This window comes from Lissotriton vulgaris, chromosome 7, assembly GCF_964263255.1.
Source record: "Lissotriton vulgaris chromosome 7, aLisVul1.2, whole genome shotgun sequence".
In the NCBI taxonomy this organism is placed as follows: domain Eukaryota; kingdom Metazoa; phylum Chordata; class Amphibia; order Caudata; family Salamandridae; genus Lissotriton; species Lissotriton vulgaris.
Window position 1 is genome coordinate 1,312,104,490 of NC_141695.1, and position 27,570 is coordinate 1,312,132,059.

Consider the following 27,570-nt stretch of genomic DNA (forward strand, 5'->3'; position numbering starts at 1 on the left):
AGGTTAGCCAAACATCGCAATGTGGTAATGAAATTGTACATTAACATGAAACTGTTGATTTAATGTTTTAATTTTGTTTTAATAAATACGGCCGGGAGGGTCACTCCCTCCCTCTTCCAAAAACTTCAAGAACTGTTTCCGGTTTCCCTCCTTTGGGGATTGTGTTGAGAGGGGGTGGCGGGTATCTCAGCCATATGGAAAGGGGCGACCACTCGGTCCCCCCGAACGTATGGCGGAGTACCACGATCCCCCCGGGAAGCCATCTTGGGCGGGAGGCGAGTCTCGGCTGGTATGCCCGAAGCGGCGTAGCCGGGGCGCGCTTTTTCCCGCCCTAGAGTGGGCTGGCCTAGACACTGACGCGGCTGGCCACGCCCTTGGGGCAGGCAGGGGCGGGTTTACGCCCGCCCTGAAGACGGATAAAAGGAGACGCAAGACCAGAAGGCATCCTCTTGTTCCTGTGCTCTGAAGCTGCACCTCCTCGCTGCACGTGAGCTCGAGACGGAACGAAGAGCCAATTTTGACCCACCCACCAGCCCCTGAGGACAGCCAGTTGTTTTTTAAATAAAAGTTGATGGATAACTTTAATTTCGTTTTCAGGTTGTGGTATTACCGTGATGATTTTGAGCGTGTAATAAAGAATGGTCTATTTCGGTTATGTTTTTTGAATAAAGAAATTCGGCTTTAGTGTTCATTGGTAAGCATGCTTTTAATACAGTTGTAGTAGCCAATGTCTTTTTAGTTTAGTAAGTTAGTTAGCATTGTCGTATTTATTTTGGTCGGGCGGTAAGGTCATGATCGGTGAGCACTAATTGGAAGATCCCTATGAGTGGGCGTCACCCAACACGGATGGGAGCGCTCGGGGGAGGTGGCCATTGGCCCCTCAACGGGGAGGCGGTCCCTTCTAAGGATGGGTCGCCGAAAGAAAAGGAAAGGCGGTCAAGGCCCCTTCCTGGGTAGGAGGGGTTACAGCCCCCTCCTGGGGAATTTCCCGGGGCCAGGACGTCTGCGACGGCAGATGTGGTAAGTTGTGTGGGGTTTGGGGGGGGGTCTACTCTACCTTCTAGATACCTCACACGAGTCCTCGGACGACCTTTAAGTGGCGTCGAGTTTTATTGGGGCCCCCGTCAAGTCAAGGGAAATTGGTAGTTGCACTTGAGGTACGCCTCTGTGCTGTCGCCCCTCACAAGTGGGGGGGGTATTTCTGGTTCAGGGATCTTGACACCGGTTACGACCTTGCCGTTGGCCCTTAAACGTTAGGATGTACAATTTCAAAATGTCAAGTAAATGTCTTGTAGGATGTTAGTTCGGCTAGGAGAACCTCTGTATTAGAGAATCTGTTAAGGTTAGCCAAACATCGCAATGTGGTAATGAAATTGTACATTAACATGAAACTGTTGATTTAATGTTTTAATTTTGTTTTAATAAATACGGCCGGGAGGGTCACTCCCTCCCTCTTCCAAAAACTTCAAGAACTGTTTCCGGTTTCCCTCCTTTGGGGATTGTGTTGAGAGGGGGTGGCGGGTATCTATGCCATATTAACACTTAAAACATTTAATTTGCAAAGGAACAAAATGAGGGGTTTCATTTTGCCATAGAAATGTTATAAATATATATATATATATATATATATATATATATATATATATATATATATATATATATATATATATATATATATATATATATATATATATATATATATATATATTCACAGAAAAAACATAGGTTATAGACCATATATAGTTAGGAATTTGCATTTACAAAACCTTGAAAATTCACTGAAAAAACCATAGGTTATAGACCATATAAAGTTAGGGATTAGCATTTAAAAAACCTTATTTTATTTGCACAAAACCATTGAAATTCCATATATAGTTAGTTGCACTAACTATATATCGCGGACCCGCAATCCACTGCTAATGATGTCACATATTACATCATTCATGACATGGTCAGTGACATCACTGATGACATCACTGATGACATCTCAAATGACATCACTGATGACATCACTGATGACATCATTGATGACAACACCCAGTGACTGTATGTTTCTGTAAAGTTAAAATATGTCTTACATATTGAAGAATGAGTGGATGTATAAGTGTCTGGATGAAGGATTTAGTAGGTGCATGACTGACTGTATGAGAGAATGATTAAATGTGTCTCACTGAGTGTATGGGTTAGTGATTAAAGTGTCTTAATTTGGCAATCATTATTTATGTTGTTCTGTAAACTGCTGCATGTTTAAATCAGTAGCTATATCAGTAACTATATGGGTTATTGAATGGTTGCCCAAGTATTTGTATGGGAGACTGAGTATGTGTGTGGGTGGCTGGGAGGTGTATAACTCTGTGCATAGATGTGTGAGCAGTTGATTCCCTAGGTGTATGGGTTCAAAAGTGCATGTAGAAACAGCTGTATGGACAGTTGACTGTGTGCATGAGTATATTGGTGAGTGAATGGATATCTCAGTGCTACATGTCAAAGTAAGTACATATGTAAAACACACTCCATGTGAGAGTTGACATATATAAATAACTGAACATAAGAGCCAGTGAATGTGTGAGTGGCTGTATGAATCATTGTGAACTTGTATCAAGGATTGTATAAGTTGGACTCACTTTTAGCTCGAACGGCTGAATGGATTTCTATGAAACTTGGCAAAATTGTAGAGACTGTTTGCCCGATGTGCCTTTTCTAGGTCTCAAGATATGTGCTCCAGTGGATTTTGAGAAATTGACTTTCAAAAAAATATATATATCTGTGACAGCGTCCCGGTTAGCGCCCCGGTTCGCGTACCAGACGCGTAACGGAACTTCGCAAGGAGAAGCGGATTGGCTCTCCGGTGACTCTCAACATTCTAAACAGTCCGGAGCGGCCGCCATCTTGTCTCTCGGTAGGATCGAGAGACAAGAGGTGGAAATAAACGAAGGGGGAAATGAATGAAAGGGGCAAGGTAGACCCCTCCGGACCCCCTAGGATTGATGTGGGGGCTATTAAAGGGCCCCGCGGGGCAAAAAAATAAAATAATTTTTTTTTTTTCGCGGTGGAAGCGCTACCCGGTACGCGAACCGGGTAGCTCACCGGTAGCGTAACGGGAGTCAGCCATCTTGTGTTTCGGACGAATTTAGTCACAAGATGGAGGATAAACAATGTTGGGAATGGGTATAAGGGGGCACGGGAGACATATCCTGACCCCCTAGGTTTTCTGAGGGTGGCTGAGGAGGCCCATATATGTAAAAAAAAATAGTTAGGAATTAGCATTTACAAAACCTTGAAAATCCACTGAAAAAACCATAGGTTATAGACTATATATAGTTAGGAATTAGGATTTACAAAACCTTATTTTACTCACACAAAACCATTGAAATGCGCATACATAGTTAGTTGCACTAACTATATATCGCGCACCCGCAATCCACTGCTGATCATGTCACATATTACATCATTCATGACATGGTCAGTGACATCACTGATGACATCACTGATGACATCTCAAATGACATCACTGATGACATCACTGATGACAACATCCAGTGACTGTATGTTTCTGTAAAGTTAAAATATGTCTTACATATTGAAGAATGAGTGGATGTATACGTGTCTTGATGAAGGATTTAGTAGGTGCATGACTGACTGTATGAGTGAGTGATTAAATGTGTCTCACTGAGTGCATGGGTTAGTGACTAAACTGTCTTAATTTGTGCATCATTATGTCTGTTGTTCTGTAAACTGCTGCATGTGTTGATCAGTAGCTATATGAGTAACTATATGGGCTATTGATTGGTTGCCCAAGTATTTGTATGGGAGACTGAGTGTGTGTGTGGGTTGCTGGGAGGTGTATGAGTCTGTGCATAGATGTGTGAGCAGTTGATTCACTAGATGTATGGGTTCAAAAGTGCATGTGGAAACAGCTGTATGGGCGGTTGACTGTGTGCATGAGTGTATTGGTGAGTGAATGGATATCTCAGTGCTACATGTCAAAGTAAGTACATATGTAAAACACAGTACATGTGAGAGTTGACATATATAAATAACAGTGCATAAGAGCCAGTGAATGTGTGAGTGGCTGTATGGATCATTGTGAACTTGTATCAGGGATTGTATAAGAGGGTAAATATGTGTTAGTATATGTTTGAATAAGTAAGGTGTGTATAACTGTATAGTTGAGGAAATGGAGGTGTGATTGATTCTTTGCATGACTGACCAGGTGTGTGAGTAACTCCATGGATGAGTGACAGTCTGTGAGTGTCTGTTTACATTGAGTGTATCTAAGGTTATATTAATGTCTGAAGAGGTTCATCGTATTATCACATGAATGATGTCATCAGTGATGTGATCAGTAATGTCAAATGAGATGTCATCAGTGATGTCATTTGAGATGTCATCAGTGATGTCATCAGTGATGTCATTTGAGATGTCATCAGTGATGGTATCAGTGATGTCATTTGAGATGTCATCAGTGATGTCATCGGTGATATCACTGACCATGTCATGAATGATGTAATATATGACATGATCAGCAGTGGATTGCGGGTGCGCGATATATAGTTAGTGCAACTAACTATGTATGCAAATTTCAATGGTTTTGTGTGAGTAAAATAAGGTTTTGTAAATCCTAATTCCCAACTATATATAGTCTATAACCTATGGTTTTTTCAGTGAATATATATATATATATATATATATATATATATATATATATATATATATATATATATATATATATATATATATATATATATATATAGATATGCACAGGAGTGATTTGTACCTGTTGATCTACAAATTTAAATTGAATAAAATACATAAAGGGCTTTATTCTGACTTTGCTGGTCCTACAGCACACAGTGCAATGCACTAATCTCTGTAGGATCGCCAAACCCATGGTGCTGCCACCCGCCAAATTAGGAGGTAAATCCTGGTCTGGTGAGCGTTGATGCAGTGGTCTAAGACTGCGGTCTGTCAGGCTTATTGAGGAGCCAGACATGCAGACCACCATTCTCAGAGCTCCAATTGCACCTTCATGCATTGTGGGGCATACATGCCACACCGAGCAGGAACTGGGGGCTGGAACAACAGGAGGGCCCTACATGTGCCCCTCCCACACCCCCAATGCACCTCCAGGAGTGACAGGAGGCCCTGTTAGGGCCCCCTTTGCTACCTCTCCACCACCCTTTTCATGGCAGGCTCACCACCATGAAAAGGCAGTAGACAGGCAACTCCTAACATGCCTGGTGGTGCCGCAGCGGCTCCGCCAGCATATTAGTCTGTGTAAAGCAGCTCACACGAAGCAAACAGGGACAAGACTTTACACAGTCTTAATTGTGCACAGAATTGTTTTGTCCAATAGGCAAAGACCCCGACGCACGTATTCTGCAAAAGGGCACACAAACAGCAGGATTCTACAGCAAAATATCAACAAACACCTTTATATGAGAAAAAAAACACTACCGGGCTACTTTTGAAGCGCTTTGAAGCTTGTGAAAGTGAGAGGCTACCCTGCTTTCGCAACAGCGTCTAAACGTGAAAAGTGCAGGACAGTGTCTCCATGAAAAACTAACTTCTCGGCCCTGTGGTGCTCAGCAGTAGCTTTCCTTGGGGAGCACAGCGCCAAGTTCACCCTTGGCAGGCAGGGAGACGTCCCTCAGCTTTGTGGAGTGAAAAAGAGTGCGGACCAGTACAGGGAGTCCTCTCAACTTTAACATCGCTACAGTGCGCAGAGGACAAGTGCGCCCTAAATCCATGCACTCGGCTACGTCCTCCCCGACCCCTCCCCCCGGATGCTCGCCAAGCAGGCTTCAAAATACAGTCCTCAGGCATCAGGGTAGGTTCCAGTAATGTTTTAAAAAATGCCACGGTTCTTATTTGCCAAGTTTAGGGGCAGATTAGGATAGCGGTTTTTCCGCATCCTCCGGGCCGGCGGAAGCCACCGCCGGCCCGGAGGATACGGAAAAAACGCAGCGGACCCACCAAAGACCCACCGCCACATTAGGATGGCTGGTGGGTCCTGGTTTCCGTCCGCAGCTTTTCCGCCGCGGTTGGCTTACAACCGCGTCGGAAAAGCCCTAATATGGTGGAGGTGTCTCTCAGACACCGCCAGCCATATTAGGATGCCCAAAAAGAAAAGCATACGGAGCTTCACGGCAGGGGCCCGTTGCGGGCCCCCTGGGTGAAGGGGGCGTGGGGGGTGCACATGGGGGGTACCTATGGTACCCCCCTGCATTTGTATGCACTAATCGGCAGGCAGAGCGCGGTGCCTGCCGCTTTCTGCATACAAATGCAATGTATGCATTTTTAACATTGCGGCGGGTGCAGCTTGAAGCTGCAACCGCTGCAATGTTAAAAATAGAGGATGTGACCGCCAGGGTGGCGGTCACATCCTAATTGGACAGGAGGGAACTCCGCAGGCCATGCGGAGGTTCCCTCCTCCTCGATGGTCGCGGACGGACTCAAGCCCGTTCGCGATCATATTGAGCCCCTAAGTTCTTTTAGGCAAGTTCAGTGCTTTTGGTAAAGTTCCTGGAAAGTACGGTGCTTACTAGTGCTTCTGGGCGCTTCGTATCGCTTTTGTATGCTTCGTACGGCTTTCAGGGAGAAGCCCCACTACACCTCACGCTTCTCGCGTGAGGCGGCGTACGGCGCGATCAATGTAAATAGAAGGTACGAGGCGTACCAGCAGCCGTACTAAAAGCGCACTGTTCTCAGCAAACAGCTGAAATAAAACAAATGCAGCGCAACTCATTTTTTATTAGACGTGGCGTTCTCCGGTGGCTAGACACATAGCAGATGAAAGATAAGCTACTGTTATGATTTGAAAGAAGCAGGTGTGGACGTCACTGCCTGGAACTTTGTGCACAGTTTAATATTCGTGTTTGACTTCCTGGTGTTCCTAAAATCTTACTGGTGATTTTCAGAAGGGTATACTTTAGACGAAGGCCCCCCCTCAACCTAATCTGCCATCCCATCCTGTGGGAACAATAGCTTGCGTTGCACATCTAGTCTCCTTTTCCATTAGAGCGTTTAAACTCTTATTTTCCTGCCCGAGCAGACAGCACTGTTCCCATACACGAAAAAGAACTGTGGACACATTTACATTTGTCTATGAGTGCAAAGAGCATATGTTGGTTCCTCTTTCTCATGGTGCATTGCTCGTAGGTCAGAGTGCAGAGGCAAAGGAGAGGATGGATTTATCCTTACTTCCCTGCTATAATTAACTCATGCCAGCTAAAGCGAGAGGATTGCTGAAGTTCATGTTTCCTTTGCAGAAACCAGACGTCCTATATATGATTCACTGCCCGATTCTGTAACCACAGGCCGATTAGCCTTTATGTTATGCTTCACATGGCATGCGGCCAGACTATCTTGAGATTGAGTGGTGACCCCGGTCCACATCTATTTTGGAGTCTGTTAATCACCCCCCACTATTGGTAATTCATCATGTCTATGTACACCTACGACTGACTGGTTCCCAGCCGCTTGTGATGTAAATAACCTGCTGCTTTCTTGTGTCTGGCACTCTCCAGGACTGTGATGATGGGGCCCGCTCATGAGTGTTCTAAATAAATAACTTGAATATGTCCTGGGGAGGGGGGGGACTGACTATTTTTCAGACTACTGTTGTCAGAAAAAAATTTGCATGAACTCGGAAATATTTCCAGTTAGTGAGTGTGCAAGACGGCAAAAAGAAGCGCCCAGACCACTTCTGCGCTAGCGCAGAATACTTCACCATCATTCGTCCCCAGAGTGCCAAAACGTGAGCTCTCGCGGCACCCTGCGGAGGTCACTGGACTACTCGCATTTCCCAAAAAGTAATAACAATCCTTCACTGCATCACCCACCGCGTGTGCACCCCACTCGCTCCATTAGAGCCCGCCTCCCCTCACATGCTGCACAAGACGCATTGGTATCCGAGATACACACGTGTGCGCCTCGGAAGGCACTTTGTTGCATGTCTGCAGAGTACAAACACCGGCTCTACACTGGCGCTCCTGGACTCTACAACGCCCGCCACCTCCTGTACCCCGTGGTCCATTACCTTCGCCGTGTGCCGCACACGGCCACCACCTCACAGGTGGCACCGATCACCGCACACATCTTTAAGGCGGTCGGTTCCTTTGTCTAGCGCCTCTCTCCCTCTTCCAGGCAGACGGGTGTGTGGACTAACACGCCGAAGTGCACACATCCCCGCATCATCCTGTTCTGCGCCAGGGTGGCTTCCCGTGCAAGCTTTAACTAGCTGGTTCCCTGAGCGGCGTCTAGTCACAGCTCCCACCGGACTCATGCCTCCAGTCCCCCACTCTCTGCACACCATGTTCATGCCACCCAGAGAGAGGCGGGGGCTGTGCCAGGGTACCCCTGTGCACCCTGAGGCTGCTGCACAATGAGCCAAGTGCCACCAGGACGATCCGCAGCTGCAAAGAGCTGAACCTTGCCTTCAGGCGTGTCCCGTCTCCAGTCCACAAGATGCCACGTTAGCCAGACAATGCCCCGCAGCCTGCACTGAAGCCGGAGCGCCACTCCAGCCACCGGTGTGTCTCACACCATGAGGGGAGAACCACGCCGCGCTGCAACACCACCAGCGGAGCTGGAAGACAGCGGGCCACTCCAGGGCACCCCATCAGTAAATCCCTGCCCACCACCAGCAGAGCCCGCAGTGATTAACGGCAAAGGCCGCAAGCCTCCCTGCCGCTTATCAGCGCACATGCTCCCCAGCTGTATTATTTAAGTGTTAAGTGAGCTGGAGCAGGGACAGAGCAGGCAAAGGGGGCACGTCACCACTCGAGCGGGGAGGGAGGGAGGCAGAGAGAGCTAGGATTTAACAACGGAGGGAGAGAGCAGGAGCATCGAAACGGTCTGTCGTGTCAGGCGGTTGGGCAGAAATGGCGGCCTAAAGCTCCGAACATTTTTGGATTTGGGAGCGTGTTTTTGGGTTCTGAGTGACGGGTGACATCACAGGGGTAAAGAATGAAAAAAACATGCCCCCGAATCCGAAAGAGACAGGGCTTTATTGGAGTGACTCCATTCTCCTCCAATGGCTGGCCTCCATTTAGGAAGCCAGCCAATGGAGGAGAATGGAGGAGAGAGGCGGGTTCAAAGCCCCTAACTCCAAAACATTAATTCTTCGGGACTTCGGGGCTTCGCAGTGAGAAGCGACGGTCCCTCGACCTAAAAAGACTCATTGCAACAAACTCTGTGGTCAGAAGGGCTGTAAAGTTTGAAAAATGTTCATGAACTCAATGAACAGGAATTGCCAGTAGGGGAGGGGAATGCTACCTGCTAAAAGGAGATGGATGTGTGAACCTCCTGGGTTATTGACAAGAACTGTAGAGGCTGGCTTAGTCCCAAACAAAGGTGATTATATCAGAATGATATCTGAGTGTGTAAGTTGTGAAGCAGCGTAATTTAGGTTCCACCCGTATACGTAACAGAAATACAATTATATACTTGCAATTGACATTATATTTACAGTGTGCCTAATCTTCATTAACGTGTGTAAAGCGTTTTAAATGTAGTAATGAAATTCACTCACTGTAGGGATAAGAGATTTATACGTATATACACTAATGTTAAGCTGAAACATGTAAACATGAATTATTTTTCAAACTTTTACACTTACACTTCAAGTTTTTGTAAACATATATATTTTTTTAACTCTTTATTTATTGTTTTTTAAACAATATGTAACCATTACATCATATTTAAGCATAGACAGGCATTTCATTGTGTAGCATCCGATATTAGTCAATACATTCATAAGAATTGTAGAAAGAAAAAAATAATAAATAAAACAAGGAAAAGAAGGTCCTGCTCGTCATGCCGTTGTTACTGGGCACACTCATTGACATCAAACCACACATCTTACAATTCACGATTTTTACAATCCTAGGGTATTCAAAAGAGGGGAGTAAATGTGTGCACAAATATCATTAATCCAGAATCTAATGGGCATATATCCCCTCTCTTATAGCCACCCATATGCAATTGAACTACAAGATTATCACAATATTACCACCTACAGTAAAAGGCATTACATGCACGAGTCACATCCAGGGGTCTATGTTGCTGATTCCATATTAGTGTCCTCAGTAGAGTCTGAAATCCTGGCAGCAAGGTAAGCCTTCAGGGGATCCCAAATATCTCTGGGGCGGGAAGACACAGGGAGTAGCTCACCATAGGTACACAATTTTTCCTGACAATTGGTGAGATCAGAGAGCCAGTCCTTAAATTTGGGCGCCCTGCCCCTGCCCCATCTGCAAGCGATATGGCACTTAGCCATTAGTAAAGCAAGTGATATAAAGCAATGGTGGGGCTTCGCCACCAGTGCAGTGTAACCTAGTAGTGCCGTCAGGAGATCAGGCTCCAAGGGAAGATATGTCATCTGTGTTTGGTGCCTCAAAGAACTGCCTCCAGTATTCATTCACCCCTGAGCAATCCCAGGCCAGATGAAGAAAATTTGCTCCTGCGCATCTACATCTGTCACAGTGGTCCGATTCCTTCAATTTTTATTTATACATTTTGACTGGGGTGTAATAGGGTTGGTTTAAAAATGTGAAATGTGTAATGCTACTACTAGCCGAGATATGCTTTGTTTGCAAACAACAATAATCCCGCTGTTCGTCTGTGATCTCTAATCCTAGTTCTGTATTCCAGTAAGCTGGGGCCTCGCCTAACATAGGAGGCCGCTCCCTGTGTGGTCCCGCTCCAGGCCCCGTCCCGGGCGGCGGCTCTTTGGGTCGCCGTTCGGCAGCAGAGGATCGTAGAGGGGCCGGAGTTGGACCGGAGGGCGAAGAAGTCCCTGGGGGTTCCCACACTACCGGCGGTTTACAGATTTTGTCAGATTATGGCCGGATTTGCTATTGTTGGTGGCTCGGTCGCCCAGAGCTCCGACTTAAGCGGCCATTTTAGCCGGCGCCTAGCCACGCCCCCCACAAATCCATATGTTAATACCACAACATAGTATATGACTTACCCATTTAGGTATACAAAATATAAAAAACAAGTTATTTATGTACAGCACCTCATTTCGAGAAACATCTGCTACAACACCCTGTAATAAAGAAAAATGCTAAAATATAATGCAGTACATACCAGTACACAATTTCTTCTTAATTTCTCCAAGATCTTCTTCCACTGTATCCTCAGCTACTGGTTCTTAAAATTTAATAAGAAAGGTTTTAATAACAAGACCAATTACGACAAATACTATGATGACAAAATAGATTCCCGTCAGAGGCGCCTTGAAAAGGTGACAGAGAAGAACAAAAACATGCACAGAGAGAGAGAGAGGAAGAAATAAACAAAATGATGAAGGCAGCATTAAAAAGACGGAAAAAACTGAAGTAAGCAATATTCACAGTATCAGTGGAAGAATCACTAGAGGCCTAAACAACTTTAGCTGAGTTTCTGCATGATTCTAATGTAGGTCATTCAAACACAGAGCAAACGCAAAGTCTCAGTGACTTCACTTTGGTTCTTCCTTTAAACAGAGCCGCCCAAGCTCGAGGTGCTGCCAAGTGCTGAGGATAGCAATTAACACACACAATGAGATAAAGTAAATATTGTGGGCTTGATTTAGAGTTTGGGGGATGGGTTACTCTGTCACAAACCTTAGGACTAAACCGTTCACATTATTACTAGTACATTATATCCTATGGCATTTGTAATATGGGGGCAGGATATCTGTCACATTTGTGATGGAGTGACCCATCCACCACATCTTTAACCAGGATCTCAGTAATTTAAGATTCAGATGAAGGTATAATTTATAACTGTCCAAATGTATTACGTAGACGCAACAAATTATCATGGTGATTATTGGAGAAATTAATGTAAAAGTATATTTAACAATTTTATAGGGTTCACTCATGGAAAAGTATTCTGTCTATCTTCGAGGTTAATTAGATGTTGCGAAATGTAAAGTAGACTTTTGGGTTGGTTAGTGTTATCACGATCACTGGGGAAGCTGGGAAGTAGTTTGTTGAGACTCTGATGAATTTACCAAACTGACTTTCATGAACTCAGGTGGAACCAGGTCACATAAAAAGTGAGGTCAACAATTAGCCCACAGGCTTGATCAGTGAAGCAGGACTCATTTGAAGAGAAAATCTGACCAAAAGGAGGAACCTCTAGAGCCCAAATCAGGATCCACTGCTACTGAACAGTGTCCTCTCTCTTTGCCTCTTTCATGTTATAGCCTCAACTACAAGTGGATTCGATTAATCCCCATAATTCTCCTGTTCTGGAACTGCTCTTTCTGTGGTCTAGGTAAATCCGGGGCAGAAAAATTGCGTGGATTAGATTTTCTAAGGAATGACCATTACACAATGATTTGAAAATAGACTGTTTCTCTATTGGGAGCCAGTGAAGTGTCTTAAAGTGACTGGAAATGATTGTAAGAGCATTCTTTACTATACATGGTGCATGTGATGGAAGCTTGCACTCTGTATATCTGCATTGCACCTACTCTGTGTGTGAGGGAAGCTTGAACTACAGATGCCTGCTGTGTACCTGTTCTCTGTTAGCAAAAGTTGTTCTTCTCTTGGCAGCGATATAGTCAGTCTCTGTGTTAAGTGAAAACTTGCACTGATGCGCTTGCTGCTTATGTTCTGGATGTATGCAGAAGAAAGCCTGCAATATACCTGATGTGTGAGACGGAAGCTTCCAAGGCAGATGCTTGTACTGCAGGTTTTGCACCTTGAGAGAAGCTTGACTGTGGAAGACAGTATTGTTCTGGCTCTTTGTGTTAGGGAAGTATGCGCTTCGGGTGATTGAGCTGCACATAGTGTGTAGAAGAAGCTTGCACTTTGGATTAATACGCTGTTCCTGTTCTTTGTGTGAGAGAGTACTGTCCAGCGTTTCCTATACTGTGCCTATAAGTACTGACAGAATGATGCATTGTGGGTTCCTGCCCTGCGCTAGTTGACCAGGGCTTCTCAATTCTGCCCAGTCAACTGGGTCAGTGAGCTGGGGAATTGCGAGAATGCTGGGGTGGGGGTGGGTGTGAGCGTGTTAAGCATTGAAACTGAAGTTCACTGGACACCATGTCACTGTTCTTTCCTAGCATGTTACCTTGCCAACAATGTAAAGAGACTGCTTCAGTGTGACACTATAAGAATGCTGTTCAGTGGACTGCACCAAAATGTGCCTAACACTTCAAGCATGCAATGGCAGAGTGGGGTGACCCAAATTCCCCTTCTATGTTGTGTATAACTTACAGACAGTCTGGAGAGACAGCTAAAGCAGTCCTTGACACCCGCCCAATAACTTTAGGCAAAAGTGATGTAGGGGAACACAATTGCAAGCATGACAAAGAAAAGTGGAGGCATAAATATGGAGTAAAAAGCTATTTTGGTGCCAGACAGAATGATAATTGGAAACAAAGATTCATGAAAGAGCACACATTTATCTAATCAAGAAGTGATAAAAAATATCCTGCAAATGTCAGATCTAGGCACGGAAAGAGATGTAGGTCAGTGAACGTTCAACCACAAAACATACCCGAGCATTTTTCATTCTTGAGGTGTCCCACATCCTCTTGCATTGTTACATCAGCCACTGCTTCTTTAAATAACAAGGAAAAAAGTTTTAATAGCAAGACTACTAAGAGAACAACCACAGAATGTGGGTGTTGGAGATTTTGCTGATAAGCAAGAGCTATCTAAGAGACAACGGTTCTTGATGAACTCTGGGGCATATTATCAAGGGCGATAACGCAGCTATAGCTGGACTTTTTCCCTCTAAAGCGGCGATATTTACATCACCCTATTAGCAAGCTGTCGCTAACAGCAGTTAGCGACAGCTTTTAGGCGATAGCTACAGGTTTGGGGCCCGCTTTGCATGGTAGCGATATTTATCGCTAATGACATGTAAAGTGGGCGTACCCAAACTGTTAGTGACTGAAAACAGTCGCTAACACAGCTATCGCCTATTAGCAAGGCAGAATGTTTGCAAGGTGATTTGCACGTGAATGCATTCATATGTGTTGGATATACCCACTGGAGGGTCAAATAAGTACACAGCAGTATCTACAGCTGTTTAGTGCATATGTCTGCATTCATGCTGTCGGAAAAATACAAAAGTTTGATTGAAAAAGTAAATCATGCTTTTTTTAAAACCCACTGGAGGGTTTTATCCGTTCATAACATCTGCATCATTGTAGATATTAAGGAAGTTTATATAATCACCTTTTGATTCTAAATAATGTGTAAAACTACATGAACCACAAGGCTTAGCGCCAAGTTTAATTTTCCCCTTTTTTCCCTTTTTTAAAAAAAACTTTGAAAACATTAAGTCAGGTGACCTTAACAATAAAAAACACACACACACACAAGTGATTGCAACCGTGACCAAGGTCTCATGGACACCGAAACGCGTTAGTTCATGCTGTGACCGAACACCCGTTTTTATGACTTGAAAATAAAAACTTAGTGGAAATTACCTTCCGTGAGTGCACTCCGCTTTTTCCTGTTTCGACTGGAAGTGTTTGCTGATATATACATATACATATATATATATTCACTGAAAAAACCATAGGTTATAGCCATATATAGTTAGGAATTAGCATTTACAAAACCTTATTTTAATCACACAAAACCATTGAAATTCCATATATAGTTAGTTGCACTAACTATATATCGCGCACCCGCAATCCACTGCTGATGATGTCACATATTACATCATTCATGACAAGGTCAGTGACATCACTGATGACATCACTGATGACATCTCAAATGACATCACTGATGACATCACTGATGACATCTCAAATGACATCACTGATGATATCACTGATGACATCACTGATGACATCTCAAATGACATCACTGATGACATCACTGATGACATCTCATTTGCCATAACTGATCACATCACTGATTATATCATTCATGTGATAATACGATGAACCTCTTCAGACTCTAATATAACCTTAGATACAATCAGTGTAAACAGACACTCACAGACTGTCACTCATCCATGGAGTTACTCACACACCTAGTCAGTCATGCAAAGAATCAATCACACCTCCATTTCCTCAACTATACAGTTATACAAACTTTACTTATTCAAACATATACTAACACATATTTACTCTCTTATACAATCCCTGATACAAGTTCACAATGATCCATACAGCCACGCACACATTCACTGGCTCTTATGCACAGTTATTTATATATGTCAACTCTCACATGTACTGTGTTTTACATATGTACTTACTTTGACATGTAGCACTGAGCTATCCATTCACTCACAAATACACTCATGCACACAGTCAACCGCCCATACAGCTGATTCCACATGCACTTTTGAACCCATACAGCTAGTGAATCAACTGCTCACACATTTATGCACAGAGTTACACACCTCCCAGCCACCCACACACACACTCAGTCTCCTATACAAATACTTGGGCAACCAATCAATAACCCATATAGTTACTCATATAGCTACTGATCAACACATGCAACAGTTTACAGAACAACAGACATAATGATGCACAAATTAAGACAGTTTAGTCACTAACCCATGCACTCAGTGAGCCACATTTAATCACTCACTCATACAGTCAGTCATGCACCTACTAAATCCTTCATCCAGACACTTATACATCCACTCATTCTTCAATATGTAAGACATATTTTAACTTTACAGAAACATACAGTCACTGGATGTTGTCATCAGTGATGTCATCAGTGATGTCACTGACCATGTCATGAATGATGTAATATGTGACATCATCAGCAGTGGATTGCGGGTGCGCGATATATAGTTAGTGCAACTAACTATATATGGAATTTCAATGGTTTTGTGTGATTAAAATAAGGTTTTGTAAATGCTAATTCCTAACTATATATGGTCTATAACCTATGGTTTTTTCAGTGAATTTTCAAGGTTTTGTAAATGCTAATTCCTAACTATATATGGTCTATAACCTATGGTTTTTTCAGTGAATTTCATTGGTTCTTTAAATGCTAATATCTGTAGCTGTAAAATGTATTCTTCTTTAAATCTCAAAATATATTTTACATGTTTTTGATACAATTTTTAAAAAAAATTTTTTTTTGTTTCGCTCCCAGTCCGCGAACCGGTCAGCTTCCCGTTAGCTCAATTTAAAGCCGCGACTCGGTCCGCGAACCGGTAAACGTTCCTTTAGCGTAACTGTTACGTTAGAATGACGTTTTGCGTTGTCGCGTAATATGTCATTTGACGCGCCAAGTTAGCGGACCCGGAAGCGGACCGGAAAGCGGAGCAAAGCGCAAAACGTAAACACAGCAGGTCATGTGACTCGGTAATAACACTTTTCATTGGTTCATTTCACTTTTGGTTTCCTAATGATGTAATACTAGGTCATGTGATCTAAAATTAACACTTTTCATTGGTTTAGAACTTTTCCTTTTCCCAAATGATGAAAACCCCTCCTTCTTTCCTCACTCTGACTTTCATCTTGGTGAGAGAAAGACCCTTTTTCATAGTTGAGCAATGGCTTCACTAGTTGCTTCAGCTGGTGGACCCCACCACCACCTCCACCTCCTCATGGGAAGAGAGGACCACCTGCTAAAGTAATCTTACAAGAAGAGGCAGATCAGGAAGAGGAGGATGAGCAGGATGAGCCAGAGTTTTTGCCAGAGGAGCCCAGGAGGTATAATAGAAAAGAAAACTACATCTGGCAATTTTTTTAATTTCCAGAGGGGCAAAAAAAAGTGAATGCAAGATATGTGTTTTGCCGTATATGCAAAGAAAGACTGTCAAGGGGGACTGATAAGAAATACAGCTTCGGAAATTATACTATGCATAGGCATATGAGTAGGTGGCACCCAAACAATTATAGTGCTGCCCAGCTTCAAGATGAGCTTCAAAATCCCCCTGTGATGGCAAGAAGATCGGTGGTTCAAGAAGTGTCGGGACCAGAGGCGAGGGAGATGGTCCCTACTATTCAAATGAACTTTGGGGAAGTGAAGCAAGTGTGCGTGCGCTGTAACCAAATAATTTGCTACAGAGAAAGTAGCATTACTCTAATTGTGAAAGCTATTACTAATCATGTTTGCCCGAAACGCCCCAAACCATAAATTCTTTTTTTCGTTGCTCCTGTTGAGCCCTTTCCAATGAATCATTTTTGTTTCCACCCTCCCCCAAAAAAACAAAAAAATATCAAAATGTTCAGAAAATACAAAAAAAATATAAAAAATGTTCAGAAAAATAATAAAAAAAATGTAAAACAACAAAAACCAAAAAAAAAGTTCTTTTCAGAACTACCTCCCCATTATAAAAAAAATTGGTAGAATTTTTGAAACTCTGCCAACCTCTATTTCTTTTAGTTCGCTCCCAGTTCGCACTCCGGTACGCGAACCGGGAGCGAACCCAAAATTTTTTTTTAAAAAAAGAACAGTAAGTATAAGGGAAGGAAACAGACAGTTATGTTAAAAGAAAGACAGCTATAAGAAGTAAACAAAAGATACTGTTACCCGCAATCCACTGCTGATCATGTCACATATTACATCATTCTTGACATGGTCAGTGACATCATCAGCAGTGGATTGCGAGTAACAGTATCTTTTGTTTACTTCCTATAGCTGTCTTTCTTGTAACATAACTGTCTGTTTCCTACCCTTATACTTACTGTTCTTGTTTTAAAAAAAATTTTGAGATCATTCAGAAACAGTAACATTAATAGAGACAGAATGAGTAAATAAGAATGAAGAAGTATGAGAAGAGAGGGACTGAGAAAAATAGTGGAAGGAGTAGAATAATTAAGTAATAGAGAAAGGAATGAGGGAAGTAGCAAACGCAGGAAAGTAAGGATTAAAGAAATGAAGCAGTAGAACTAATAGATGTTAAATGTGATAGATTAAATGATTGATTCAGGATGACGATAAGGTGTGTCCTCTCCAAAAGTTTGTTTAAGGTGAGGCCTACTCAGGGTTGCATATCAAATTTATGCTTGTTGAAGAATACAGAGGAGATAATACATGTGAAGGCCTACCATTGAAGTAAAACATGTCCACTTCACTCTTGAACAACAGCCAGACCTCTTCTGTGTCCATAGACAGACCTAAACTTCATCTGCACAATGTCATTCGTAAACTTAGAAAACACAAGTAATGTAATTGAAAAACGTGGAGTTTCTTTTGCTCATTTCACAATCACATCACCTGTGTTGCCTTTGCTTAGGTATCTCATAGTGCAGATGTAGTCCAGCATATGAAACAGAACGCAGAAGTGCAGCAGTGTATGCATTAATACATGTGAAGGCCTACCAATGAAGTAAGTCATGTCCACTTATTACATCATTCATGACATGGTCAGTGACATCATCAGCAGTGGATTGCGGGTAGAAAGAGTAGAAAACATTTACCTTATAATTCTTGTTAACTTTTTCAATTTTTTTTTCATACTTTCAATCTGTAAAAGAGAGAACAAACATTTCAAAAATATTAAAACATGTATTTAAAAATTAGAAAAGACAAGGGAAAAGGTTCAAGAACAAACAGTTTTTCAACAACTTTGACATTTATTGAAGCCTCTGCTTCTCTACGTCCCCTACACAATCCTAAAGATATATATTTTAAGCAAACAGTATCTTGATGCTGAAAAACTGAGGCCTATTTTGGAACATGGTGCATCTTTTGCACTGCTGATGTCTCACAATAGTGATGCAATACCAGCGCAAAAGAGATGTAAAGCCATCATAAAATTGTGTCTAACATTTTAAATGATTGTTTCAGGATGCAAATAAGATGTGTCCTTTCAAGAGGTTTCTTTGAGGTGCGGCCTATTCAGTTACCAAAAAAACAGTACCCAGAAGTGCAGCACTGTAAGCATTAACTTTGACACTTACAAAAGCCTCAGTTTCTCCATATCTACCTCACATTTCTAAATGTATATCATAAGTACAAAAAGTAGAACATTAATTACACATGTTAAATGGTTTATTTTTGCTGTTCGCAGAATATATCAAATTTCACTTAAATCAGTGACTTGAAGGTATTCATCATGTAACAGCGGGGAAAAAAACACAATCAAAATGATTGTGTTTAAAAAACCCATACAACCTAAGAAATCTGAATTCAAAACTCCTTAAAATTAACTTACTTTCCATAACGTCGAAGGATGTCCTATGAACAGCGTACACTCTGTTGTGCTATAAATATTTTCAGCCCGTCACTTTCTGAAAGAAAACCTCCATCGTTTTGAAAAATATGTTACATACAATAAAAGACTTCTCACATTCTACCACATGTTTCCACTTGGCCAAATCATGTTGCAGCGATTCACAACTCTTGTAATTCTTCTAATCAAATCCCGTCATTTTCTATTTTTGCAACTTTCAAAAAGAAAACATTTAAGATTACTTTCACAATCCTGGACTACTAATATCTTACCCTTCTTGCTCACTCATGTTCTACTTTTCCTATGACACTGATACTGCTTACTATGAAGCAGACTTACTTGCATCAGGTTTATATAATTGGATTTTTAAAATGACATTATAATTAAAAGTTTTGGACCAATAATCTAGACAGCATTGCAGACTTACATTCCCTCTACTTCATGAACCTTTTGCAATTCCTCAGAGGAAATCCCGAGATTCTTTCCTTAAAATTTTGGTTTTAAAAACACCAGGTAAGAATCTTTAAGGTCAAACGGCAATTTTTTTTTGAAAGTTACAACAGAATCGTTGCAGAATGACCAGCCGTTTCTAGACTTTAAATAAGCTGTGTAATGTCCTGATGTTGTTGAAGGACCATCGTGATAGATAATTGCTACAGTTACAAAAGTCCTTCCTGATATTGACAGCTGAGAAGCAACACATTTTTTTATTAAAGTTGACAATTTTGATCCATCAGGCCTACATCGTTGGATCATTAAAATGACATACTGGCCATATCTTCGTATAAATAATGTTGACATCATTTCAGATTTACATTGGCTACACTCCATGTTGTGATCAGCTGCATTTACTAGCTTATTAAAGGAGACTGATTTACTTTCTGGCAAAGTTAAATATATAAATCTTTCTGAGTCTACACTAGTAGTTCTTGTTACCATACAATTCTCGCAGTCATGCTGCCATTGATACGAAAGCCCAAACAGGTGATCTACATCTACACCCTCATCTTGCAATACATCAAGCATATACATTAAAAACTCCTGACAATCCTGCTGATTATTTTCAGAGAAGTCTGTTTGACCTGAACATTCATCTAACAGATAACGAACTTCAGACACACTTTCTACTTTTGTCCGATCAGTGCTACATTTCTCTAACACAGAATTCAACAAACAGCATAAACTTTGTTCCGAATTGAACACAATCTGTTCTTTTAAAGTCTCTAGTGAAAAGAGAACATTAACCACTACATTAGCATAGCAGTTAACACCAGAACTGTTTTCAAATTGAAAACCGACAACATCTTCAACAGAATCCGTTTTCTTTCTGCTTACAATTTTCGGTTCATCGACTTTTCGGCTTTTTGCTACAACCTCCCTACTATTAGTGATATTTCTTCGTTTACGGCCTACCACACGTTTCTCAAACAAAGGATATTGAGGCAAATGTGGCGCATACTCTCTTCTTAACCTATTGTATTCCTTAACACAATCTAGATCCGCACAAATGTTTGTGACATCACAATCAATCAAGTAGAATCCCGATAAAGTTCTAACTCGTGACAATGCCACATATGCCATACCCTCTTTGAACACAGAACTGCCAATATTCACCAATGCACTATCTACACTTAATCCTTGCGATTTATGGATTGTCACCGCATATGCCAAGCAAACAGGAAACTGTTTACGGCGAACATATAAGCCTTTAACAAGCAAAAACCTAGCAGAACAACGACCAATTAGCTGTACTTCCTCAATGCCATCAAATTTAATTTTTAAAAATTCAATACCATCTCTACTTCTGTATTTCTCAAAATCAACAACATTACCCATTGATCCATTTACCAGACCTCTTTCAACATGTAAATTCCTTCTCAAAATGATTCGGCAATTTAAACACACATTCAAAGTCTTTTCAAAACCCGCTGTTTTAGATATAGTCTTCTCTAATGAATCCAATTTTGATTTCAAATTCTCTGACAAAATAATTGTGGATCCCATATGCTCTATTCTGTCAATAGCTTCAAGTTTCACAATCTCTTGCTTTTCTAAATTCAACATTTTGTTGTTGAAGATGGCACATTCTGCAAGAGTTGGCATCAAACATATTCCGGATTTCTTCTCAGTAATTTTCTGAAAAATATTCTCAGGCACAACGTCTTGTTCTGGATATAAATTTGACAGTAATCGTGCATTTAAAGCTTCTTTCCCATGCTCGGTCACTTTTCCAATTCTAATATCTTGTAGAATATTCTTGTAATCTTCATCCTTTGCCTGACGCATATTTTCATGCAGTTCAGCATAATTGAAGTTTAACCATATATTGACGTTGCCAATGCTCCCTAGGCACTTCCTGGTATCTTCATGCGTGAGTATTTTGAATACAGGTTGTCCTTTTACTGGTGTCAGCTGCAGAAGATCTCCGAAAACAATGATGTGTCTGCCACCAAATAACACATCATACTCAGTTTTAAGAACTTCTTGCATTCTCAAATGCACAAAGGCAAGCATGACATTGGAAACCATGCTTACTTCGTCAATGATAAGAAGTTTCATTTTCCTCAAGACTCTTGAAACTTCACAACAAGCATCCCCAGATAACTTGTGGTATTGTAATTTGTTGTCATGCTCCACTGGCAGCATCAGTAGACGATGCAAAGTAATACCTTTAATGTTATGTGCTGCCAGTCCAGTAGGAGCGGTAACAACACAAGACAGCAATGACTCAGTCCTTTTCTGCAAATAACAAGAAATTGCTTTAATAAGGAAACTTTTTCCAGTTCCCGCTTCTCCACTCACGTACAGTCGGACAGGCTTCAACGACGTACATGAGCACTCTTTCTTCTCATGACTTAATCCATGATCAATTTGCTTGGTAACTTCGTCATATATTTTCCTCTGCTCAACGTTGAGTTGTTTTTCCAAGTCTTCTAAGTTAACCGCATCCTCCTGAGCATGTGCCATGGCTCTTTCTACTTCATTCATAGCAGTGGCAGCTTCATTTTCGATAATAGGTCCTCCTAGTGGATCCTGACTCAATGAAACAGAACTCTGACTGTCCTGAGAACTGTCTCTGGCAATCTCGGCTGCAATCGTTGCTTTCTGCTCAATTTCCAAAGTCAACATTTCTTGATATTTGTGAAAAGCAGGACATTCTATGGTCTCCTTAGCAGCAGTGAAAGAGTCTTCGTAACAGAGGAAATCTCCAAGCAGTTCCTCTTCTGCACGCCAAGGCTTGAAAAGTTGCAAAAGTGCTAAATAGAAAAACTCCTTTTTTTCTGGAGATTCGCCACTCAATTTTCGATGGTTTACTAATTGGCATTTTCTTTGCTTGACCAGACATCCCTCACTTCCAATTACAGCATACACTCCTTTCTCAATATCTTCTTTGATGTTCCTCTTGAATATATAATTTTGTAGAACCTCATATAGACAAACATTCTCAAGGTGACTGCTTCGATTTGGATAATATGTATCCAACATGTTGGTCTTCAAAATGTCGGTACTGTTTGGTTCCTTTTCCGCCAAATACTCAATTTCCCGGACAGGTTTTAGAACTCGATTTCACGTTGCAGCAAGACCAAGACTCGCCCAAACGATACTCCTGGATTTGGCATAGAGACTTGCTGAAGACAACCGGTCAGAACATTCGTAAGCTCCGATTTCTCGATGCGACAACATCTTCAGACTGAAACTGTACAGCTTCTTGCTGAGGCTCTTTTCATGGGAAATGTCCTCCCACATATCCTTCAATTCTGTTTTTTCTTTTTTGGTGATGTAAGATGTCACATACCGAGCCACAGCCATACAGTTGTCAGCCACAAACTGTATATCCATGTTAGCATTCCACATGGACAAAATCACTGGGTTGTAGTCGTTGATGTACTTGGACTCTTCGTTCCTTTTCAAATTGTATGTATTTTTGGGTGATTTCCTCGTCACATTATGTCGCAGCGAAGACATCAAACTGTTCACTCTTCCTTTAGAAATCACCGGTCGTGGGAAGTTGAAACGACATTTGGTGTAGAACTTGTCCTTGTTTCTGAATTTACGACGACAGTACTTTCCACAACGATGGCTTTGGAAACGTAGAACTTGTTCTCTTAGGCTTTTCTTCTCCGTTGCGGTTGGAACAGCACACGTAGAATACTGTTCTATGAAATTCATCACTAAGTCATCCGGATCTGTTCCAAATTTAGGTGCATCCTTGATCCACAGCAACATATGTATATGAGGAGCACCTCTTGCTTGGTACTCCTTTCTCCAGAAGAAATCCAACACCTCTCCAAGAGGTGGATTCTTCTTATTTGTGATGAAAGACATCATAGCTTCAAATCTATGATTGAAGTACCTGCATACATTCACTGGATCCAAAGAACACAGTTCTCCAGGTGTCTTGAATTCAATGTTTTCAATATTTCCATTTGCCTCTCGTAGAAATTCAAGTAAGTCTTCCCAGCCATACTCGGCACAGCTCAGAGTGAGGAACCAAGTTAGAGTTCCTAAGTTCCTCAGCATACATTTTAAATCACCATGACAACGGTACCAGTACTCATTAGTACCACGCTGACACGCCATGAGATTAATTAGGTGAGAATCCAAAATACTGTCTTGGACATTGACTTTATGCATAAAGCCACTTGCCGAGATGTTTCGCATCTGTATACCACTTTTTAAGATGTGGTTCACTGCATATGACAGTCCAGACAGATCGCTTTCAAACAGGAGATGAAACAAATAGGGAATGCATTGACGAAACCTAGGATCTTCTGCATACAATCGTAAAGTCCGGTATTCAGACGCAGGAATTTGATGAGGTCGCTCATCATATCTTCCTCCTTGACCTGTTGGAAATAGTTGTGGGAAACACCGAGCTTCCAAACTTTCCTCCCAAACACTAATGGGACTCCCTTTGGCTTGTTTCATTTGAAACAACTCAATAGCATTCCCCATGACTTCCGTGGAATGCAAAGGATGAACACTATAATGTTCATATATTTCTTCACTTTTAGAGGCCTCTACTTTCTCAATTTGGCCAGCACACAAATCGCTATCCTCTTCATCACTTATTTCCTCTTCTGCAACATATACATTCTTATAGAATACAATACAATGTTGCCTTTTTGACTTTCCTAACATCCACTAAATCTTGCCATATTTTCTTATTCTTTGTCGGAACCCCATTAACCAAGATAACCAGAGGTTCCTCTTCCACTTTTTCTACTCCAATTGTGTTAATGTTTTTGTTCAAATCTAGAGGCAAATAAACAACTCTTCTCTTTAATCCTCTCTGTAAATCTGATGGAGGCAACTTCCCTGTCTTTGGCTCCATTCTTACAATAGCCTGAAAGGGATGGATACTTTGAATCAAAATAGATTCATAAGTATTTAAATCCTTCAATTCAGAAGGAATCTCAACCAATTCCAGATTATTATGAACCGCCCTAGCAGGCATCTGGTTTTGGTTTAATTTGTTACAACAATAAGTACACACACGTTGATCCGATCCCAAATCAAAATAATTTTCTACCATCAAGTATGTGACAAAATCCTTCCATTCACTATTATTTTCCCTTTCACTTTTTGCATATAAATCCACTAACTTAATCTGATTCTTGTAATAAGTGCGTCGACAACACACACAAGTGAAATTAGGCCTCTCACTTGATTTCATCTGAAACGTGGCAATTTCCTTCTGAAATTTATCTGTACTACAAACCTGTACATTATCTTCAACATTACCCTCTACTTCTGGGTCAATTTGAACATTCTCATCTTTACTTCCAAAGTAACAAAACTCAATTTCTTCACAAATATTCTTGACATCTATTTCAGAACCATGCAAAAGAGCAGCACATAATTGTTTAAGCATAATTGCTGGACTCTTAGCATGATACAACATTCTGACTAATTTCCTGACTTTATTATGATGCACTGCTAGCATCCTGAAATGATGAAAAACACTCTGGCATACTCTCCTGGAAAGACAAGCCAGTGAATGACCACGCAAACCTGTCATTTGTCTCACTCTGCAAGGATCTAATTCTTGCAACAACTTCATTTTCTGCTTCAAACTTTTCTTATTAAATGTCCGTACAAAATCACAAAGCAAATTGATGGAATCCTGTCGCACACTGCAAATAGAACTACACTTCCAAATGTACACAGGACCCTTAGGACGTCTTCCTAAAACCTCATTACCTAACACCTCGTCTGCCTCTATTGTCACAAGTTTTTCTTTTTCAACTGGACAACCATCCTTCACTTCATAAGCTCGACCACTGGTGTCAACTGCAAACACCAAATCATTATCCTGAAAATAACTCTCCTCATTAAAAAATGCCTCACAACTTGAACTATGCATCCATTCTCCGGAAAAAACTTCACAAAAGTTAGTACGATTTACTACTCTCTTCCATCTACTATTTGATTTGAAATCAGAAATTACCTTGTTTAGTTTCCTAATTCTATTGATTACCAAAATAAATAACTTTCGCTTAATTTCGAAAGCATGATCAATAATTTTCTCTACATTTTTCTTCTTCTTATAAAATGCCACTTTCTGTTGGCCTTTCTTAATATTTTTTAAAAAATTAACTATTATCCTGTTGCGGAACATTCGTTTTCGAATGTCCCTAAACTGTTGTTTCCTTCTACTATCATGCAAAGAGTTATCTCTTGCTCTAGCAGTAACATTTTTGATTGGTCTTTCCTTTCCATTTAAATTGCTTTTCTTTTTCTGGACTGAAACATTTTTGGGAGAAATACTTTTTTTACTACAAATATTTCTTATGAATGATTTCGTGCTCTTACCCGGAGCTTTCTTGGTGATTTCACAAGTTTTTGGGGGAGAGGACTGCTGCAATAATAGATCATCCTGCTGTCTTTGACGTTTTCTAGCCTTTCTAATTCGATTCTTAGTTGGCATTTTTCAAATTTTGAAATGATCTGCAGTTGAATCTGTGGAAAAAATATAATAAAAAATGTTATTAACCACTATTACTAAACAGTAAATGAATAACAGTCATCAAAAACTTAACACCCTACTTATTATTTAACATAGCAAATCTTTTGCACCACCACTGCGTCACAAAAGTGACGCACAGTGGTACAAAACAGGCATACACCTATCATAAATCTCTCCCTAACATTTTAAATGATTGATTCAGGATGACGATAAGGGGCCTCATTTATGAGGCCTTGCGCCAGTTTTGCGCTGCGGATGCGGCACTTTTTGTGACGCATCTGCGGCGTAAAACATGCGCCTTGTTGCGCCATATTTAAAAAGTGACGCATCTAGGTAGATGCGTCACTTTTTAAACCCCTGCGCCACATTATACCTGCGTCAGGTATAATGTATGCAGAGGTGGCGTTCCCCCGCAAAAAGCCTCGTAAGAGTGACGCAGTGAAATCTATGAGATTTCACTGCGTCACTTTTAGGATGCTGTTGCGTCAAAATCTTGCGCCTGCCTCACAGCAGGCGTAAGGCTGACGCAAGCCCTTTCACATGGGGCTTTCCCCATGTGAAAGGACACATTGCTGGAGATGCGTCACTTTTGTGACACACTCCAGCAATGCGTCACTTTTGCGCTTACAGATGCGTCAGAAATACTGACGTACCTGTAAGTCCTTGCAACATGATGCGTCATACATTAAATATGAAGCATAATTGGTGTCGCAAGGAGTGCGCAGTGAAAAGTGACGCATCGCTGTTTTCACGCAGCGATGCATCACTTTTCATAAATGAGGCCCAAGGTGTGGCCTATCTAGAGGTTTGTTTGGGCCCAGATCTTTGGACTGGGGTGAATGTGTGTCATTGATCCACATTCGGTCCATCACCTGTTTTGTTTGTTTGAGGTGAGGCCAACACACGGTTGCAGATGAGATTTTTGCTTGTTGAAGACAACAAAGGAGATAGTACATGTGAAGGCCTACCAATGAAGTAAGTCATGTCCACTTCACTCTTGAACAAAGGGCAGACCTCTTTTGAATCTGTGGTCACACCTAAACTTCATCTACACAATGTCATTCATAAACTTAGGAAACACTAGTGATGTAATTGAAAAATGTGGAGTTTCTTTTCCTCATTTCAGAATTACATCACCTGTGTTTCCTCATTGACTTAAAATGTCCTTAATACACATGAAAGCGTTTTTTAGATTGCCCTTGCACCATTTTTGGGTCATTTTTAACATGGCTATATAACTCCCATAATCAAAATCTAAATTTGCCAAGAACAGGTGGGAGCATATTTACAAGAAACTTGCCCCATGCAGAAAGCTCTTCAATTTAAATGGGAAAAATAACATCAGAGACACTTAAATGCCTTATAAATATGCCCCAAACAACCTATGAAGCTCTAGCAGTACATATCCAGAAATGTAATTGATTTCAAAAAATCGTTTTTAAACACAGCATATAAATCAATTGTATACATACATTCAAGATGAAATG

The 27,570-nt window shown here is 41.4% G+C and overlaps 1 protein-coding gene across 1 annotated transcript in view; it reads right to left on the reverse strand.

The window, feature by feature from the left end:
- Window positions 1-9,572: 9,572 nt before the first annotated feature.
- Window positions 9,573-27,570, reverse strand: part of LOC147703577 (uncharacterized) — a 328,904-nt gene continuing 310,906 nt past the window's right edge. The window contains exons 13-15 of the mRNA XM_086929517.1: window positions 13,504-13,566; window positions 11,095-11,157; window positions 9,573-9,577 (exon numbers count right to left, since the gene is read on the reverse strand). Coding sequence (XP_086785643.1) covers window positions 9,573-9,577; window positions 11,095-11,157; window positions 13,504-13,566 — 131 coding nt within the window. The remainder of the gene's footprint in view (window positions 9,578-11,094; window positions 11,158-13,503; window positions 13,567-27,570) is intronic.